This window comes from Ruditapes philippinarum, unplaced genomic scaffold (genome assembly GCF_026571515.1).
Source record: "Ruditapes philippinarum isolate M1 unplaced genomic scaffold, ASM2657151v2 ctg11756_1_1_1_1, whole genome shotgun sequence".
Taxonomy (NCBI): Eukaryota; Metazoa; Mollusca; class Bivalvia; order Venerida; family Veneridae; genus Ruditapes; species Ruditapes philippinarum.
This window is the reverse complement of record NW_026863405.1, coordinates 41395-62649: the sequence shown is the minus strand read 5'-3', so window position 1 is coordinate 62649 and position 21255 is coordinate 41395. Positions and strand designations below refer to the sequence as shown.

General features: G+C 32.1%; 1 protein-coding gene across 1 annotated transcript; it reads left to right on the top strand.

Annotated features, from left to right (window-relative positions):
• Positions 1-1029: 1029 nt before the first annotated feature.
• LOC132722028 (leucine-rich repeat and coiled-coil domain-containing protein 1-like) lies at positions 1030-20072 on the top strand. Its single transcript, XM_060706423.1, has 13 exons — positions 1030-1146; positions 1603-1687; positions 3190-3303; positions 6374-6445; positions 8024-8098; positions 9412-9511; positions 10164-10252; positions 12218-12292; positions 14135-14248; positions 15406-15500; positions 17458-17595; positions 18246-18381; positions 18902-20072. The coding sequence occupies exons 1-13, from the start codon at positions 1070-1072 to the stop codon at positions 19028-19030; spliced, it is 1299 nt and encodes a 432-aa protein (XP_060562406.1). The 5' UTR covers positions 1030-1069; the 3' UTR covers positions 19031-20072.
• Positions 20073-21255: the final 1183 nt, after the last annotated feature.

The following is a 21255-nucleotide window of genomic DNA, read 5'->3' as shown; positions in this document are numbered from 1 at the left end:
TCACTATCAAATCTCCCTAATAAAAGATAAAAAAAAATTTTTAGTGTTTTAAAATTTAAAAACAGTGTAAAAACTTTTTAATTTCCATAAGCGGGTTAAAACTTGAGTATGAAATATTTTGATTAACCTTAACAAAACTTTTAAAAGTGTTTTATCTTTTTTAAATAGACTTGTTTTTTTTGTAGTTGAAAACTTTCCCCCAAATTTTTGGGAGGGGTTGGTATATTTTAGTATATTTCAAAAAAAGGTTTTCCGGGAACCTTTCCTAAAAGTGTTTTTAATGTTTTTAAGTTTGAAATTCCCCACCCCCCGGGTAGCTTAGGCAAAACCCCATGAAAAAGGGGTTTTTTGCACTTTTTTAGTAGACAAAAAAATTTGTCGGGGGAAAAGAAAAAATTTTACGTTTTTTTAAATTTAAGTTTAAAGGTTTATGGAAAAGTAAATACTTTGTGCCCCCCAAATTTTTTTTAACCCATTATTAAAAGGGTTTAAAGCGTCAAACAGGGTTTAAATTGTTTTAAGACCCTTTTTTTAAAAGCAGCGTTCATTCTTGAAATGTTAACTTGTTTTTTGGGCCCCAGGTTTTTAAAATGTTCTGTTTGATTTTAATTTTTGACATTTTTTTACTTTTTTGTACCCTAATTCCTAAAATGTTAAATTTGGTCCCTCCCCTTTCCTCCCACCCGGGTTTATTTTAAATTTAGGGAGACCCAGCGGGTCTCTGTTCTGACCTTGGGTAAATATTTTTTCTTGCCCCATTGATCTTGGGAAACATTGAGCCCTAGTGGTTCCACTTGTCTCTGACAGTTTTAATTTTTGGGTTAGTTTCCAGGAAAGTTTGGTTAGGGGGAATTAATTAAAAAACCCAAACCAACAAAATTTTTATGACAAAAATTTTTTTAAAATCTGTGGAAAAAAAAACACAGAAAATAAACAAAAATATTTTTAATAACACTTTCAAATCTGATTTATAAATAAAACAAGGATAATTAAGCATGTATTAAGTATGAAATACTTTTTTTATTTCAGAGAAGAATTAAAGAGTAGATACAGTCTAGGAAGTAAAGAGATGCAGACTGCTGTACAAGAGGAAGTCAAGAGGAATGAGAGAGAATATCATCAACAAATGAAACAACAACAAGAGAAGTAAGTATATGTACACATGTTTGTACAAACATACACAATTTAATGTACATATGTTTGTACTAACAAAATTACAAATGATGGGTTCATTTACTTTATTTTTTTTCGATTATTGAACTTTATTCTTTTTAGTCACAAAAAAAGTTGATTTTCTTTGCAGCTAGATTTAGATTTTTCAATGTATTGATGTATCATTAAAGTTTTGTCACGTTACTGAGGTGGTTACATTTTTATGTTACATCTTGGGAGAAACAGGGCTATATTAAAATGCTTTGCACGCCAGTGTCTTTTGTTCCTAGACCACACCTTGTCTCACCGATGACTAGCAAACACTTTGATCTATAACATTTGGTTTAAAGTTTTTCTGATGATTTTCAATGTTTTGCTCAAACTTAAAGAAAAGTATCATAATAATAATAATAATTTGCTACAGAAATATATAAAAAAATTATCTTACAGGATTGAGGAGTTGAGCAGACAGTACAATAGTTTAGAGGATGAGTTTAGACAAGCACTACAGATAGAATCTAGCAGATTCCAGCAGGTATGTTTTCATATATATATTTTACTTGAAGTTCTTCATTTGAATGAAATAAATGGTTTTTCATTTAATACATGGAAAACAGATGTTTAACAAACTGCAGTTTGAGTATTTTACAATTTGTATGATAGATCTGCCTAGTACTTCACTTAAATGCCCCTACTTAGAGAGGGGGTGGGGTGATGTCTATACAGATTTGCCCTTTTCCATCACACTGTACATAATAATAGACTGACAAAACAGCAGAATGTCGAGCTCCCTTCCTATTGGGTACATTCCAAGTTTTAAAAAGGCTGCCAACTTTTGTAAAGGGAAACATTAATGAAAAGGATTAAGAAATGCTTTAATTATGCAAGATGGCATATTCCACTTAATTCCACTACCACTTTATGGAACCTCCATTGGCATAATATTGTAACCTTTACAGTGTTGAAAGAGAACAACATTGCCATATAACCTTTAAAGTGTTGCAAAGGGCCAATATTGCCATATAGCATTTACAGTGATTACAGGGACCAACATTGACATATAACCTGTACAGTGTTGGAAGGGGTCAATATATTGCATTTACAGTGTTGAATGGGCCAACATGGCAATATAGCATTTACAGTGTTAACAGGGACCAACATTGCCATATAACCTGTATAGTGTTGGAAGAGGTCAATATTGCCATATTGCATGTACAGTGTTGGAAGGGGCCAACATTGCCATATAACCTTTACAGTGTTGAATGGGACCAACATTGCCATATAAACTTTACAGTGTTGGAAGGGGCCAACATTGCCATATAACCATTACAGTGTTGAAAGAAGCATACTTTGCCATATAATATTTATAGTTTTTAAGGAGGCATATATTGCCATAAAAGAAATACATGTACATTGTTTAAAGGGCCCTCCATTGTCAGTTAACCTTTAAAGTGTTTGCTATACATAAAACCTTACCAAAAAGAAAGAAAAAACCTGTGGTTCTTTATAAAGAAATACCGTAAAATATCTGCACATTGACTATTATTGCTAGGATATATGTTGTTAAATGAGCAACTTGTTTAGATTAGTTCCAGACAAATCATGCCATAAAAGTCAGACACATTTGTTGTTTAACTGGTCATTCTTGGGTCACTTGTCAAGTTAAATAATGCTTTAAGATTCATTTATTTGGTGATGAACTTAAGGTATTTCACATCTTAAATGCCACAATGCCAGTTGCTTTAATTTGTCTATGTCACTGCATACTATTAAATAAATGTTTTCTCAGGCTTTATTTTGCTTAATGTAAAACCCTAGAACTTGCAATACTCTTAGAACATTTCCTTTAAATAATTGGTTTACTGTTGAGTATAATTTGGCAAAGAATCCTCATACACTTGTTGTTACTGCATCTTATATATGAAAGTGTTGATTTTGTCAGAAATAATTATTTTCAAATCTGTGGAAAACATAATTGAATCAGAATTCTGAATAATAAAAATGTTTCAAGGACATAATGTTTGTTTTCTATCACAGCTGAAGGTTGCGTTTGAGACAGTCAGTGAAGAGAATGCTTCCAACAAAGCAGCATTATTTGCTGCACAGAAAAAAGATGAAAAATCCAGTGAAATGATCTCAGAACTTACCTCTGTAGGTCTCATTCTGTTTATTAGCTTGACTATTTAAAGAACAGGGAGAGCTTTTAAAATCACCCAAGCACCAGTCTCAAGTTTCTGCATAAAAGTTAGTATCTCCAAAATTACTGAAGGGAATGGGTTGAAATTTTACACACTTATTTATTTGAGAGCATAATGGGAGGTCACTGTCCTATGTCCATATTTCTAACATGGATTTTGATAGAATTATGGCATTTTTTGAATTTAGATAATTCAACATTATCCAGGCTCTTGTTTTACAATCAAGCACTGAGAATAGTCAAGCATACTGTCCAAGCGACAGCTCTTGTTTTAAAATGGGATTATATTGAAGGATTTCTGCATGATAAATGATGTACTGGTATAACTATGCTGTTATGACCATTGGAATGATATTCTTCAAAAGTTTGAATAAATTAACTGTGTACTTGGTGCTTGCCCTTGACCTTTTATGGTCTGGGAAATTTTTCGTTGGAGTGTATAGTTGCTTATTCATACATTCTTTCTTGTGTCACACATTATCTACTGCTTCACATAGCACCTTTATTTGTCTGCCTGCTTAGCTTAATAGGGAGAGTACCAGATGAGGAGTCGCGGGTACGATTTTTTGTTGAAGTGAAATTTCTCTGTGACAATTAATCTCGAAAATTGAGTCTTACGGTCATTAGTTTCACCCTGCTGGTTTAGAAATCTTTTTTTTCTTAAATTTTCTTTTTAAAAAATTATTAAAACCTTTTATTAGTTTGCATTTTGAAAAAGTAAAAAAAGTTGAGTGTGTCCCTCGCCACACAATGGCTCTTCTTTCACAATTAGAATAATTGTTCTGCAAACAAAGAGAGAGAGGAAATGATTGAAAACTTTGCACACAAATTATTGGTGTGAACCTACGTAAAGAGGAATCTATGTCAAAAAATTATTTCAAGCCCTGTCATGTCAAAAATGCCTCAGTGGAGTTGAGTCCTTTTATATTTTGATTCTGATATCCCTTAAACTTTCAATGGACTGTCCCATATTCAAAGTTAAGGGCAAATATATTACACAAAATCAGGGTTAAAGTGACATTAGGATATTATTTTCTATCCAATTCAATGTGCTGCCTGAAAAAACAGTTTAGTACTTAAATAGATTATCCATAAATAAAAGTACTTTGGAGATAAATTTGTTTGTCCTAATCATGAATATTGCATGAATAAAATATTTATAACTTCACATTGTATTTTGCAATTTTAAGAAATATCAGACTGCAGTCTTATTTTTTTACTTACCAAAGTCTTGCAGCCAACTTTCTGTTTATAAAGCTATTTTTTTAAAGTTAAATGAAAATTTTTATCTACTATGAACTGATTTAAGAATTAATAAACCAATTTGTTTTCTTTAAATCCTAGATTTCGATAAAACCTGCCGTTATTGTTCAGTTTGTTCTCATTTGTTTGGTGTAATATAAACAAATGACTTGAAAGTGAGAATTTTATAAAGTAATTTAAACAACTATGAGTTCTAAAGGTTACAGGAATCAAAGTGAAATATTTAAGTTCAGGCATAATTATTTGATATGTCAGTCCTCAATGGCTGAGTGGAAAAAGGTGTTGACTTGGAATGACCTGCCTATCATAGCCGTGGGTTTGAATCCTGAAAGGAACTGTGACCTCTTTTATGTGATGAAGCTGTCCAGCTTCCCTTTAGAAGGTCTGTGGTTTTATTCAGGCACCCTCTTGTGCTTAAAATAAGTTCATAGAGTGGCTCTTGAGGTTTTCCTGCACATGAAAAATTTAGAATTAGTCTTATGATGAAAACAGTGTCTGTGTAACTTTAAATCTGGCCAAAAAAAGCAAAATTTTTAAAAATTTAAGATCTTTTAAAATGTAAAAAGAAACTTATTTGAAGAGAGAACCACTTTTAGAAACATTTGTACTTTCTGTATGCAGATCACATGGAAGCTGGATTTATACGTTCTTGAATGTTACATGTAATGATCTTAAGTTGAATGCCTCCTCATTAATACAGTATAGATAGAGAGAGAGAGAGAGAGAGAGAAAGATAAAAAGGTTCGGGGAAATTTTGTTAGGATAAAAAGTGTTGTCCTACTCTTTAATTTGATCTTTTGATCTGGTATTTCTAATTGAGCAGCTTTCACCATCTTATCAGTAATTGATCTAATTTCTTTTTTTGTCACTCTGCCCTGTCATATGTTATGAAAGTGGATTGTCCTGCTATAACCTTTTATAGATTGTTGATTACAGTGTTTATTCTAGGTCACACATGGCCAGGTTTATATGAGCCGTGTCATGACAAAACCAACATAATGGGTTTGCGACCAGCATGGATGCAGACCAGCCTGCGCATTCGCGCAGTCTGATCAGGATCCATGCTGTTCGCTTACAAACCCTATTACAAGTAGAGGAACTGATAGGGAACAACATGGATCCTGATCAGATTGCGCGAATGCGCAGGCTGGTCTGGATCCATGCTGGTCGCAAACACACTACGTTGGTTTTGTCGTGACGCGGCTCATTTTGTTTATTAAAGATCAAACATAATGTACATTGATGGTCAGTCATATGCATTACAATTCTGCATATAACTCAATGAATAAAAAGGGAGAAAAAAGCCAAATAATCATTTCCAGTGCTGAGAATTTTGTTAAAAGGCTCATTATTCCCCTGAAATACATGTAAATAGTTTTTTTGTGTGTCCCTTTGAAAGGACACTCATGAGTTTTATAATGTTTTATAAAATGGATATAGTGAGGTCCTGATCATCTGATGAAAATAGTGTTGAATGTGAAATATTTTGTGAGGATGTTAGTAAATTGTAAACAGAGTTGTATTTTGTCTTCCATCACTATTGCTGAACTAATTGCCAAAACAAAAAAGCCAAAAAAAAAGTTGAGGGATTTTAGTACCAAAACTACAAAACTTAGCTGCTAACAGTAAAGAGCCTCCATTGTTAGCTTGCTCAGTTAGCTGTATGCTGATGACAAAGGCTTATTACTTTCATTTCCAGTATGTATGCTATTAAATCATTAATTGAGTTTTGTATGTTATGATTTATTTATTCTGTTTCAGTATGTCAAGGAACAGAAAGGGAGAATTTCAGAATTGTCCAAGGCTAAACAAGAGCAAGGGTCACAGTATCGGGTATTTGTTTGGTTTTTTTTTTCACTGAATCCAGCATTAGAATTAAAAACTTTTTAGACTGTCAATTTTGAACTTGATTCAGTCATTTTGGTTTTATCATATTAAAAAAACAGTGTACTCGTATGTTTTAGGTGGCCCAACATACATTTGAAACAGGCATTTCGGCCTCCCGCGGCCTCTTAATGAAAACCCTGCTGAATGTTTTCTGTTAAGATATTTAAATCCAATTTAATACATTTAAAATCTGCATAAACCATCAATACTATCTTTGATCATTTCTTAAATTTCAATTAGAAATTGAATAAAAAAACAATAACTTGTCAGATTTCCAGTTAATGTTACAGCATATTAGTGTCTTTAGAAGGCCAATAATTATTTGGTGTAAATGAAAACAGCCCCAGGTGTTTTATCACAGTCTTAAAAGTACTTAAGTTTGATCCCTTTCTTGAAAAGTGCTCAAGATTGAAAGAAAAATGTTAAAAGTCCTTGAATTTGGTTAATCTCGTTAAAAGTGCTTAAAAAATGTGCACATGTGTGTGAAAATATGCTTAGAAAGGATAACAGCAGTAAGTGCATGGTTTTCAACCATAAGCCCATTTAAAAATCATTAGGAATCTTTACTAGCCATGTTGTAAAATTAAATCTTTACCAACTATATTGCAAAATGAAAATTGATATAGTTTGTTTCATTAAAAGTGATAAAGCAGTAGTGTTTTCTTATTGTTCTTGTAACTGGTTTTAGTAACTTAATTATTGGTAAATAGTGATAAAATGTGTGACAAAAAGTATTTGTGAAATAGGAAAAAAAGCATGCTTAAAGTTCTTAAAATACGCTTGATTTTCGGCTAAATATGTTGGTTAAAAAGGATTTAAATGTTGCATTCACTTTAGGGTATTGATCAGCATTTAATATATTGTCTTGTGCTGTACTTTTGTAGGCCCTCAGTACTGTATTATATTGAATAGTCTTTTCTGATCATTGAAAGCTACATTGGGCAAAGAGATTGAAATTTTCTGCACTATTGCACCTGACTATATCATTCAGACTTGAAACCTTATTTGATAAGTTTTTTTTGTCATTAATCTAACAGAACTTTTTCATCTATAGAAAGAATTGGATGTAGGTTAGCTGGTCTCAAGTGCACGCCAAGACTGTCAGTTGAAATAAACAGAATAAGTCAATTGATTGTAACATTTTTCTCCAGTTTGTTTCCTCCTTAGTGTATACACAGATTTCCCTTATATATTGTAATAAGATTATAGCTAATTCCCAAAGACAGTTATTGCTATATTGGGATCCATTTTAAAGAGAGAGATATGTTTTTTGTAGCTTTCAATTTCACTGAGTTATTTAAATCTATAATTGTTTCCAAATTGGTGCACAAAGTCTTAATGATTTTGTAACTGGTAATTATTTGTGAGTTAAAATAGAATCCTTATTTAGCGCTTATTTTTTTTGTGTGTGTGAAAACAGCAGTAAAATCTCGTTGTTTCTTTTTCATTCTCATAGATACATGTAAGACCTTGGTGTAAGACATGTTGAAAAAAATTGTTTTTCATGTTTAACTTTTCATACAGGAGAGAGTAAATGTTTTAGAAGCCCATGTTGAAGAAGCGAGGAAACGCATGATTCAATTTGAACTTCTCAAGCAGGTTTGTAGATTGTTTATCAGTAAGTAGGTAATAAATTCCGAAACATGAGTAAACATAGCCGCTGCAGGTAGGGCTGGAACATATGATTGCCGCAGATTGAGAGGCAGATTCCTTGCCCACTATGCTACTTCTCCCTTACATTTATCCATTTTGATTAAACAAAGATGAAACGTATTTTTTGTACCATATATATTTGTTGAATTTGCACAAATTTCAAATGTTCTGGGGGAAAAAAAAGAAGAGATTGAAATGAATATTCTGCCACTTTGGAATATTTAATTTTTTGTTCCCATTCTTAACATGACAGAGGATTATATCAAGACCAGTGAAAACATAATAGGTTTAAGAACATTCTGTCAAAGATTTTTGTGTTAAAATTTTATGTTAATACTTGCTGTTGTTTGAATATGTGCAATTTGCATTATTTAATAAGACCATGAATATCAATAAGTCAATGAAACTCCTGAGAGTATTTGATTTTATTATGCACCTTAATAAAAGGACATAAGGTTGCTATGATTTTATAGTTTATAGTCCATTAGACAAAAAGTGAATCCTTGTAAAAGTTAAATTAAGTGATGCATAAAAGATTATAATATATTTAATTAAAAATACAAATTGAAGGTTTAACTTAGTTAGAAAGGCGGTGTTTTATATTTTATAATTCCTGTCTGTACTGACAGTCGGTTTTTGATTCTTTTTCTTGCATATTACATATCAATTATTTTCAAAACTGAAATTATGAAAACTGATATCATTATTTACTTTTAAGAACATACAACTTTTTTCATAATAGTAAAATGACATCCTAAGAACACAATTCATTCGTAAAAGGCACGCGACAATGACGTCATTTAAAGCACGCGACTTGTCTTACATGGGGGTGTAAGACAGGTTTTTCTAGCACCGGTATAAACGGTAAGTAATCCTGTCTGATATGCAAGAAAGAAGTGTAGATCGCCCACTTAGCTCAAAAGGGAGAGAATAGCTAGGATTGTTTATCCAAGGATGCTGGTTGGATCCTTGAAAGTGGCAAAATTTCTCAAAAGACAATTTACCTCGTACACCGAATCTTATGGTGATACATTTGTATATATCTCTCTCATAGCTGATTCAGAAATCATATGGGATTAGTAGTTGGTCACTTGAGGGGACAAAGGTAATATTACTGGTAAGCCAGCACTGTAGATAGACTGTAGGGATTTAACAAACACTTTTATTTCATTGGATTGCTTCAATAAAAGTGATAAGGAAAAGAAAGTGTGTAAATACGCCTTTAATGGTGATGTAATGTTTGTGATGTTTATTTTCAGGATAATGTGAAGCTGAAGTCTCAGGTACATGGAATGGAGTCTGTCATTGAGGGATTGAGAGCAGAAAGAAAACTTTGGGAGCAAGAATTAGCTCAACAAGGTAAAAATAAACGACAAAAAAAACAACACAACAAGTTATATGATAAATGGTAGACAAGGAACCATGCCATTTGTTGGGGTCCATGGCCGAATGGTTTAGATCATTGACTTCAAACCACTTGCACCGCACTGCTGTGGGTTAGAGTCCCTGAAGGGACTTTGGACTTTTTCTTATGAGAAAGATGTCCCGCAAGCTTGTTCTACTAATTTGCTTGCTTGTGTCTGAAAGAAAGAGGGGAATCTGAAGTCTTCCTCTCTACTAGTACTGACCAGCTTTTAATCTTGATATGTCAAGGATAGTCAGTTCCTAAAACAGTGTGACCGAGTGGGTAACACGTCAGACTAGTAATCTAAAGATTGCTGGCAGCATGGCTTCAAACCGTATCAGAGGCAAGCCGTTGTTTCCATGAGCAAGAAACTTTACACCAATTGCTAAGTACTGGTTGGTTCCTGGAACAGATTTATAAGTGTGTCAATAAACTTATAGCTTCCAACATAATCAAACTTAAATAAATGAGTATAAACTTAAAATAGAAGCTGGACTGAAAGGTTAAAATCAATACATGTATGATGTGTCTAGGAGTTTTTACATGCAATAATTGATTTACATTATAACTGAATTTATTTAATAGTTTACTTATTGTTTGTTTCAGGAGCATCACTTGCACAAGATCGAGGCACTTTGGATGCTAAGCTCGAGGCACAGAAGTCTGAAATAGCAATGCTTAAGAAACAGTTAGAGGTAAAATGTTTTGTAGTTTGAATATCTACATGTATAGACATTCATGATGTTACCTTATTCGCACTGCCTTTCAGTTAACATAATGAATAAAAATATAAAAAACAATTATTTTTTTTGTGAGGAAAGATTAATATTATGTTCACAAAAGTGTAAATAATTAGCTTGCCTCCATTTTGGTGTCTTTAAAAGTGAATTGTATAATTATTTGACTTCAACATACGTTTAACCTTGTTTATTTATTGGGAAAATGACTATCTTAGAACAAATATAGTAAATTGTTCATATTTTTTATGAACATAGCTCAAAAAGTGCTAAATAAGTAATTTTTCAGATGCATTACATGCCTAAAAAGCAATAAGAATATTATGTTTTACTTCTCTCGGTTTTTGCAAAAGAGTCATCTTTTTATTTTTGCAAAAGAGAAAACGTTTTAATGGATGAAGCAATCTGCATAAATTTTATAGTTTGGACATGTATCTTCTATGTATCTTCATCATGTCACCTTTTTTGCACTAATAGTATATGTAACATCACATAACCTGTAGTGCTAACCTACATTTGTATAGCAAGAGAAAGATTGTGAATGTTTTTATTTTCATTATTCAAGTAAAATGTTTTTTAATGATAAACCTATTGACAAATGTTTAATTATTTGGATATCTACGACATATGAAAAGGTTACTCTATTCAAACCGCCTATCTCTAAATAAAAAAAAATATTGTAATAATCGGGTCCTACAAAGACCATTTAATTATATATGAAATAACATAATTCTCTCTTTTTTGTTAGAGAAGATAAGTGTTACGTCCATACAAATTGTAAAAAAATATCTGTGGGAGTTATTGAATAAAGTTAAATATATCATAAAATATTGTTTCTTATTTTTAGAAATTAAATTTAAAATCTGAAATTTGTTTAAATTTCATTATCTTATTGATAAAAAAAATGTTAAAAGTAATTTATTTTCTGCAATTAGCTATTTTACATACAACAATATTGTTTGATACATTTCAAAGAAATACATTGAACTTATTTGAAGGAAAATAATTTACTCGTAAACTAACTTATTTTATTACTGGACATGAAATAAGCACATACAATTGTGGCAGTAAGGAATCAATATTGTACCGGTAATATCGGATGATTGTAATCCGCCTGATGATCAATGTATTGACGATTGAATACAGGCCAGTCAAAACAGTCTCATAGTTTTACAGGCATGTTATAAAAGGGAGCAATGGCCTAGAGATTCAGGCGTGATATCAACTATGTTGCCTCTTGGGACACCAGTACTGGTTAGTCCCAGGAAACAGACTTGGAAGTGTTCCAACATTTATCACCTTAGTGCAGTAACGGATTAACTACTATTAGATTTCATAGAAGGTAACATGTTACTGCACTGAGGTGACAAAATAGCTAAAGCTTATTTTACAATAAAGATTATTTAAATAATATTCACTTGGCATACTATGAAATAAGGCAGTTTTATAATAGGAGCTTCAGATAAGACAAAAAGTACTTTAGATGGATATAATCCTTACCAGTTTGAATATATGACATAAACTTGTAAATTTCTCCATCAATACAAAACCAATCATTTAATGAAATATTTAAAATAAGAACTGACCGAATAATGAACAGTTTAGACCATGATAAGAGGGCACAGTTGTACTGGCTGATCTTGGTATGCATTGGTTGCATTGGTAATTTCAGCGGCCACTACTACGCTAAAGGTTCTTTAAGTATAAATGCTAAACTTTGTTAAGATTAATCGTAGTCTAGATATTTTATCAAAAGGTATCAAGTGATGTTATAAATCATATAAACATAAAAATTGATTGAGTAGTATGTGTTATATATATTAGTGGAATGAAAACATTTACATGTATATCCATTATAAATCATTTTGGCACTAAAAATGAATGCACTGGTATTTATAGCAGTTGATATCTTTATCACTTCAGCGGGAGACAGATGGCCTGAAAATTAAAACAAAGATGTTAGAAGATCAGACTGAAACAATTAGAAAATTGAAAGAGGTACGAAAAAATAGTCATTTCTCACAATTTCTTAATTTGTTTGTTTAACCACAAACTTTAATTGTTTTTAAAGTCCATGGTTTAACTTGCACTAGTTTTGAATTAATCACAAATTGTTTCAAATTGCAGTGATTCTGCTTTCATGATTGAGAATTGGGGCTTTTTTAGTTGCTTTCATAAAAAGGCAATAGCTGGAACTAACATTATATTGCATAATGGAAAGGTACAAGAGCAGGTGCATGTGTAATTATCAATAGCTGTTATCTGGAAGTCGACAAATGACGGTCTTTCCAAGCTTATCCCATTGCTACAAACAAAATTTTACCGTTATAGATTCACAGGGAATTACATTTCACAATAGATTAGTCAACCTATTTATTTTCGAAGATGTAACTGTAAAAAGTTTGTTTGTGCCGATAACATGAAATATTCTTAATTCCAGAGTAGAGAATTGTAATTCACTTGGAAGACCGGATTTTAACCACATACTCCTTATGAATAAAAATCAAATGTATATTTCACAGAATTTTTATGTTTCAATATTACTAGGGGTTTAACTGTAAAATAGCAGTTTTTACTATCATTTAGCAGTTATTAAAACAATATAGTATAGAATCTTGTGACGAAATGTTGATAACTTGATTTGTCCGCTTTGTAATTGTGTATTTGCAATTATACCTACTGCAGTGCACCTATCAGTGAAGGAGAATTAAGGTGTGGGAGCAGTGATAGACATGTGTCATATACCACACAGTTTGAACATGTTAACATAACGTGCTTCCTAATAACCGTGTTCATCTTGTCTGAAAGTTTTTATTCCATTCACATAATCTGGCAGCTGCTTGTTTTGCAATAAGCAGATTCAATTACTCCTGTGATAGATAATTCACGATTTGTATTGGTGATTGAAGCTGTGACCAACAGAGACTAAACAGTGGAAAGTGATGATGAGGATTGTGTCCCAGACTTTTACTAATTTGTTTTATAATGAAAGCAATATATATAGTGCTTTATTTTTCAATTTGTTGTGGCACAGACATGCTGTTGTTCAGAAATCATGGCATTGGAATCATAAAGGTCAACAAGTTTCACACCGGATATAAAAAGTTCAGAGGGTTGTTGTGTGTACTTTATCAAACTTGTTTTGTGAACGGCAGTGTTACATGCTACTCTCGACTACTGCTAGCAAAACATTTCAACTTAACCTGATTAACTTATTATAATGAACATGTATGGCTTCTATTTTTGGACCTTTCCATTATCATATTTGTGAATATAAAGATGAAAATTCTGATCAGCCAACAGTATGGAGCCTGGTCAGTCTGCATTGATGTACAGATTGGCCTGGTTCAATACTGGTGGCAAAGGCTTATCACTTTCGGTTCCAGCAAGGTAATCATAAATATATTGAGATTTTAAAATTGTTCTAAAGATCATCATGAGGGCGTCCTAGGCCGATTGGTTAAGATCGTTGACTTCAAACCACTTGCCCTTCGCGGCTGTGGGTTCAAATCCCAACAGGGGCTTTGGATTCTTTCATGTAAGGAAGCTATCCAGCTAGCTTACTGAACGTCATTGGTTCTACTCAGGTGCCCGTTCGGGCCTGAAATAATGCACCGAAGGGCACCTGAGGTCTTCCTCCAAGTAAAGCTGGAACATCGCCATATGACCTATGTGTTGGTGTGACGTAAAACCCAATCAAACAAACAAACAAACAAAGATCATCATGTATTATATTGAACAGAATTTTTCTCAGGAATCTTTTCTCAGCTTTTTTTTTTGAATTTTAAGGTTATGAATTTATTTCACAAATGTATTATCTTGTTACATGTTGTTTCATAGGGTGTAGAGGAGAGGGATGAAGAAATAAAAAAGTGCAGACAAGAAAATTTGAAAATTCAGAAAAGTCTTGAAGAGCAATTGGCTGAGGAAAGAACTAATAACCAGGATACTCAGGTATGTGATAGTTTGTAAATTATACATAAGACTTGTGTATTTATAAAACAAGGAGATTTTTTCCAAGTAAGTTATTTAAAATATTGAATGACATTATTCAGTGTTTGAGGGAAACGATGTTTCATTGTGATTCTATGACAGATGATGGTGTGTAGTGTAAATAAAACATAAATCTTTACTGATAATTATTGTCAATATATGATAATAACCTGTCCATCTTTCAATCTGGACAAAAACACCATAATTTAAGAAAATTTCAACATCGATTCTGAATGAATAGTGAACAGTGCAAACCATGATCTGATTGTAAAGCTGTGCCGTCTGAACTTGGTATGTACAGGTAGCAAAGGTAGTAGATTTAGTTTAAAATTTATTTCATAAAGGTCCATAGGTAGATCAGGATATTCAGTAGATCAGGATATTCAGAAAAAGTTTCCAACCACTTTTCCTTAATATAAGGAGAGTCTGTAATCCAAGGTGTCACAAGTTCAATCTTCTGTTGAGATGGATGTTTCTGTGACAATTGATCTAGGACATTAAGTTTTAATGGTCAATATTTTCTCACCGTGTTTTGAGAAATCATGTGGGACCTATTGCTTGCAGAGAAATTAGTAATTACTGGTTAGTTATCCAGGAAAGTCAGTTAGGTTGACAGACCAACGAAATATAACCAAAAATATGTTAAATCGGGGATAAAAACAAGCCCAATTCAGATAAGTGCTTGTATATATAATGTTTCTTTTAGAATCTTATATGTTTCCAAGAAAACTTAGATTTTATTTGCTGAAGTCATCAGCCATTAAGAAAGGCTTTTTTTAGGGATTCTGTTTTTCTCTATTTTATCAAATTAAGTTATAGAAGCTGAACAGTTTTCTGTGCATAATCCATTTTACTGATCAAAATATGATAATTTTCTGCTTAGACTTTAAACATTTTTAAGAGTTGCACATTCGTGTAAAACAGCTTCAAATCCCGACCTCACACAGATTATCAAACTGATTTCAAGTAAAATGATGCCATAATTAATCGGGGATTAGCCCTTGTCCATCCTTCCCACGGTCTTGCTGTCATGCAGTCTGTAGATTAACAAAAAAGTGGAGTGGGGGAGCATCCTTGTCCTTTTGACATATTTCTAGTTGTTATTTATTTTCCAACAGGATATGCTAGAAAGGCTCCGGGACAGGAAGGAAGACCTCAAACAGCAGTTATCAGAGGTGCACAGTGAGCTTGATGATTCTAAAAGAGCACACAGGTAATTGCTTCAGTTAAATCTTAGATAACAGATGTGTTCTTTTTTTCATCAGCTGGTTCAAGTTTCAGCTTTTTCACAAAACTTTACTTATTAACTTGAACTTCAATGATTATTTTCATGAATTAATTCATGTAATTGTATTAAATAAGATAAGTATACAAAAATTACCACTTGCCCCTCACCGCTGTGGGTTCGAATCCCGACAGGGATTTTGGATTCTATCATGCGAGGAAGCTATCCAGCTAGCTTACGGAACGTCGGTGGTTCTACTCAGGTGCCCGTTCGTGCCTGAAATAATGCACGGAAGGGCATCTGAGGTCTTCCTCCACCCGTAAAGCTGGAACGTCGCGATACGACCTATACTGTGTCGATGTGACGTAAAACACAAAACAAAAAATACAAAAATTATGTGAGCATTTTTTTCTGTATGATGAACATGGTACATTTATGCATGTACCTTACAACAAAAGTATCAAAGGGAGAAAAAGATTCTAAAAATTTAAATTCGGGTCTAACATTTATACACATAAAGTTAATTTTTCCAGCAAAACAAAAGAATCCTCTTTTTTACAAAGTTTTTCTATAGAGATGTGTATAAAACAAAAGCATCACTCTTTTTACAAAATTTTATTCTATAGAGATGTGTATAAAACAAAAGCATCACTCTTTTTACAAAATTTTATTCTATAGAGATGTGTATAAAACAAAAGCATCACTCTTTTTACAAAATTTTATTCTATAGAGATGTGTATAAAGCAAAAGCATCACTCTTTTTACAAAATTTTATTCTATAGAGATGTGTATGAAAAATTGTGAAACATTTCATGTCCACAAATAACAATATAATAAATTATAAGGTTCATAACTTGTTTGAAGGTTATTGCTACAAAAATATGTTGTTTTACCTTCACCTGTTGACATTGTTATGAATGTATGAATGTGAGTGGTGTTGTATTATTTATGAGTATTTATTGAAATTTCAAATCCATAAGTTACATATATTGTACACCTACTAATATGAAAATGATATTTTATTAAAATATTCTGTAATAAGCTAAACTCCATTTAGTTTAACAATGTATCTCTCATTTTACATTGTGGGAAAGATTTTATGAATGTATTAATGATATATAATATTATAGTGTTCAGTTTAATAAAATAGTTTGCTTTAAATAACATTTTACGTAAGTTTAACGTTTGATTTATTGGATAAGATATCAGTTTTTAATAGAAAATATATATTTTTTCCACAAATATGAAAGAAAGAAAATGTCAAAACAATCCTATGAATGGTTTCCAGGTTTTGAATTAGACCATTCAAGTTTGACATTTGATGAAGGTCAAATCAAACTATTTGATGTGCAGTGTGGCTTGTTGTAAAGCAGCATGTCTACAGATTCATACTAAATGTCATGAACATTTTGAGAATGAATTAAAAAGTAAAATATTGTCAAGTGAACAAAGTTATTTGCACACTACAAATGACACTTTCAACCCACATATGTAAAAGATAAAGGTCAAAATATGCTAAAGTAGCCCTAACTGTGTTAGTCACACAGTAGACGTATGGTGATAAATACTGCAAAGATTGTAATCCATTGCATATAACATGTAAAACATTACTTGCATTGTTAATTTTTTAACTTTTTGTAAAGTTTTAATACATTTTTCTCAAAGTTGATTTTCTTTGGCTCATCTGGAGGCATGCAGCTCTAATGTAAAGATTGCAGCTTTAATGAAATGATAGGTGTTTCTTTTAAAGTACTAATACATGTTTCTTTTAAAGTACTAATACATGTTATCTTTTATGAGTGTATTAAGTTGCAGAAATATTTTATCATTTTGCCTCGTGTACTGAACTGCAGAAATATGTTCCTTTTTTTCAGTGTACTGAATAGCAAATGTGCGTTACGTTTTTCAATGTATTATATAGTAAATGTGTTTTACCTTTTTTCAGTGTGTTAAATAGCAGATGGAAAGAGAAATCGCAGCTGATTGGTCAGTTAGAACAGCAAGTGAGAGAAATGAAAGAGAACTGGGAGAAAAAGGAACAGAAACTGTCCCAAGAAAGAGACAAGGCATTGCATGCTGCGAAGTAATAAACTTTTTAGTTTTATTTGGGCCAAATATGTACGAGTTACCTCTATTAATTTTGTTCTCCCCAATTCAAAATGGTCACTAGAGGTCTGGCAATATTTCTTTGAATGGATATTTACAAAGCAGAGTATCAATTTAGATAATTTGTTGAATACCATATCTGAAAAAGGCAAAGAAAAGAAGAAATTATGTAATGAAGCTACAAGTATTATATCAACGGTTACAGAACTTTACAGTCTTAATAAGTATTTAATTCCAGAAATTTGTTTTAAGAAAAGAAGTTGCAAATTCTATTTGATTTACCATGCCAATTATTCAGAATAATTTCATTGGATTAAAGCTATACAGGAAAAATTCCATTAAGAACACTGTTATGTCACATGAATCAGTCCTACAGTAATGAGATATTCAATCCACCAATTAATAGTAATACATGTATTTTGTAAGTGTATTTTCAAGAGGAACATTTCTTGTTATTAGAACATTAGTCAATAAAAACTTTGGTGATTATATGTTCAGTTTCGAATCGAGCCAAATATGAATAAAATATCAAATTTACAAATAAATTGTTGTAAAGCAATAGTTAAGCCTTTGAATAAAATTATTTTAGTTCTTTGTACTTCATTTGTATTCTTTATCTTGTTTCAGTTTAGCAATAGATCGACTGAAAAGTGCTGATGACTCATTCCGGAAACAGTTAGAAGACAAAGTGCAGGCGTACCAGGATAAAATTGCACAGGTTGAACGGGAAAAACAGATAGAAATAGATCAGGCCTACATGAGGGTAAGACATGTATTTTAGATGGTGATATTGATAATGAACCATCACATTGAGATAGCAATCTTTTTAAATAAAAACACATTTTTTTCATCAGTAAGAATATATATACTTTACTTATATTCTAAGTTATATTCTATCTTATCATTTAAGTGGCCTGCATTTAATGGAAGGATGATCTTTTGCATTATTAAATATCTTATTGTAGTTTTTTTCAACAGTTCAAGAACAAATGTTAATGTAAACAACATGAGGTTAATTGTTTGCAAATGAATTGTCTTCGTGTTTTGTATTACTTATTTGTAGCCTGTGTTATTGTAGGAAAAAGTAAGACCATCCTAATGCTTCTTTTTAGGGTAGTCACTTTAGTGGCTTTCTTTACGAGATATGGCATCAGTTTCATCAACAATTTTAATGAACAATCTTTCCATTGTTTTTGCAATATATTGTTTTCATTTGTTATGACAAATATCAAATAATAATATTTAATTGTTCGTGTTCTGATATCAGTTTTGCATATTTTCAGGTAGCCGAAGTTGAAGAAGAAATGAGAGAGTTACTAAGTGAGAATCAGTCGTCAAAGAAAGCAATGGAAGACAAAATGAAACGTTTAACACAGGCTATGACAGACCTGCAAACAGACTTATATCAATGAAAACATTTTCAAAAAGGATATAGCATTGTTACATATTTTTGTCACTTGTATTCTCAAAACTGTGATAATTTAACTTAAAAATTCCTTGTCTGTTTTAAACTTCTGTGCGATAGCATTCATTGAAACGTTTTGTTTCAGTTATGTACAATAAACTCCAAAAAGGTTATGAATATATTTTTGACGAACTTATTACTTACTGTTATTACTTGTTCATCACACTTTTGTTATAATCATGTTTAAGTGTCTGTATTGCTTAATATGAACTGATCAGGGATATTGCCATTACCTTTTTTAAGCCAGGTGAGCACAACTACTCAGAGGTGGCTTATTGATAACATGTCATATGTTGTTCATCTTTATCTACAATTTTAACATCATCTCCTCAACTACATGGTATATTTTTACAATAGTCAATTAAATGGTTTCAGTCTAATGCACAAGTAGGTCAAAGAGCGAAGAATGTGTTTGGAAAATAAAACAGATATTTCCAATCTGCAAGCATAGCTATTTGGTATTTAAGATCACATTTAGACCTCTACAAAAGTTGAATATATCATTCACCAATGGTCATAATTTGCCCCTCCTGTGTTACAGAGTTAACGTAGCCTTGTATATTAAAAATACGTTTGAATTTTATTGACTGAAACCGAACGCCATAGAGCATAGGTTGTTGGCATGTAGCATTGCCTTATGGTATTATTCCAAATTTATTATATCCACGCAAGTGTCACTAAACCCTGGATGACATCTGGTGTAGTAAGGAATTTATAACCTCTTGTAAATAATGTCATGTGAGCGATCTAAGGCCATCGTGTTACTATTGTGGTTTTGGTTTGGTCGCAATGATGCCTGAAATGAGAATCTTGTTCAGAACTGTAAAGTTTAATATATTTTCTTTTTGTTTGAAACTTTAAGAAGACATTATTTATTTGTTTTGTATTTATGTAGGCGAGTATTTTTTGTAAATGTGTGATATTGCTTATGAAACATATTTGTACAATATGACAAAGAATAAATTTATTAAATAAAAATATATAGCAATATAAAACCAGTTTAGTTTTCAATTTATTCCGATACATTAAGAGATGTGGCTTATGTACTTATTTTTTATAATAAAATAGACTTAGTTTAACAAGTCTGCAATTGAAAGTTCTGAAATATGCACATTTACATTGACGGTTCAACGGATGGTTGCAAGGAAGTTGTACCTCACCTCTGTTTGTTCGGATCCCGGCTGGGACATCTCGTGACCTTTAAAACAGTATTATCACTCGTGGCTATGCCACTCGTGAGAATACTGTTTTTAAAGTCCACTCGATGAAACAAAATTTTATCTTACACACAAACAAACAAATATCCTCTATGTATTGTAAAGTATATGACTTTATTTTATGCTTTTCAGTAGATTACTGAATTTATCCGTGAAAATTATATTTGATAATTTCACAGTGAAAATTGTCAAAATATAATTTCACACTTTTCTATGACGAAACTACTTTTTAGCTCGACTATTCGATAAGAATAAGTAGAGCTATTGCAGTCACCCGAGCGTCGGCGTCGGCGTAACCACTTATGTTAAAGTTTTTGTAATAGTTCAAATATTTTCAAAGTCCATTGACATATGGCTTTGAAACTTTGCACACTTGTTCACCATCATGACCCCAACCTGTAGACAGGAGGAGGTAACTCTATCAAGCATTTTGACAGAATTATGCCCCTTTTTCGACTTAGAATTTACGTTAAAATTTTTGTAATAGTTCAAATATTTTCAAAGTCCATTGACATATGGCTTTGAAACTTTGCACACTTGTTCACCATCATGACCCCAACCTGTAGACAGGAGGAGGTAACTCTATCAAGTATTTTGACAGAATTATGCCCCTTTTTCGACTTAGAATTTACGTTAAAGTTTTTGTAATAGTTCAAATATTTTCAAAGTCCATAGACATATAGCTTTGAAACTTTGCACACTTGTTCAACATCATGACCCCAACCTGTAGACAGCAGGAGGTAACTCTATTAAGCATTTTGACAGAATTATGCCCCTTTTTCGACTTAGAATTGACGTTAAAGTTTTTGTAATAGTTCAAATATTTTCAAAGTCCATTGACATATGGCTTTGAAACTTTGCACACTTGTTCAACATCATGACCCCAACCTGTAAACAGGAGGAGGTAACTCTATCAAGCATTTTGACAGAATTATGCCCCTTTTTCGACTTAGAA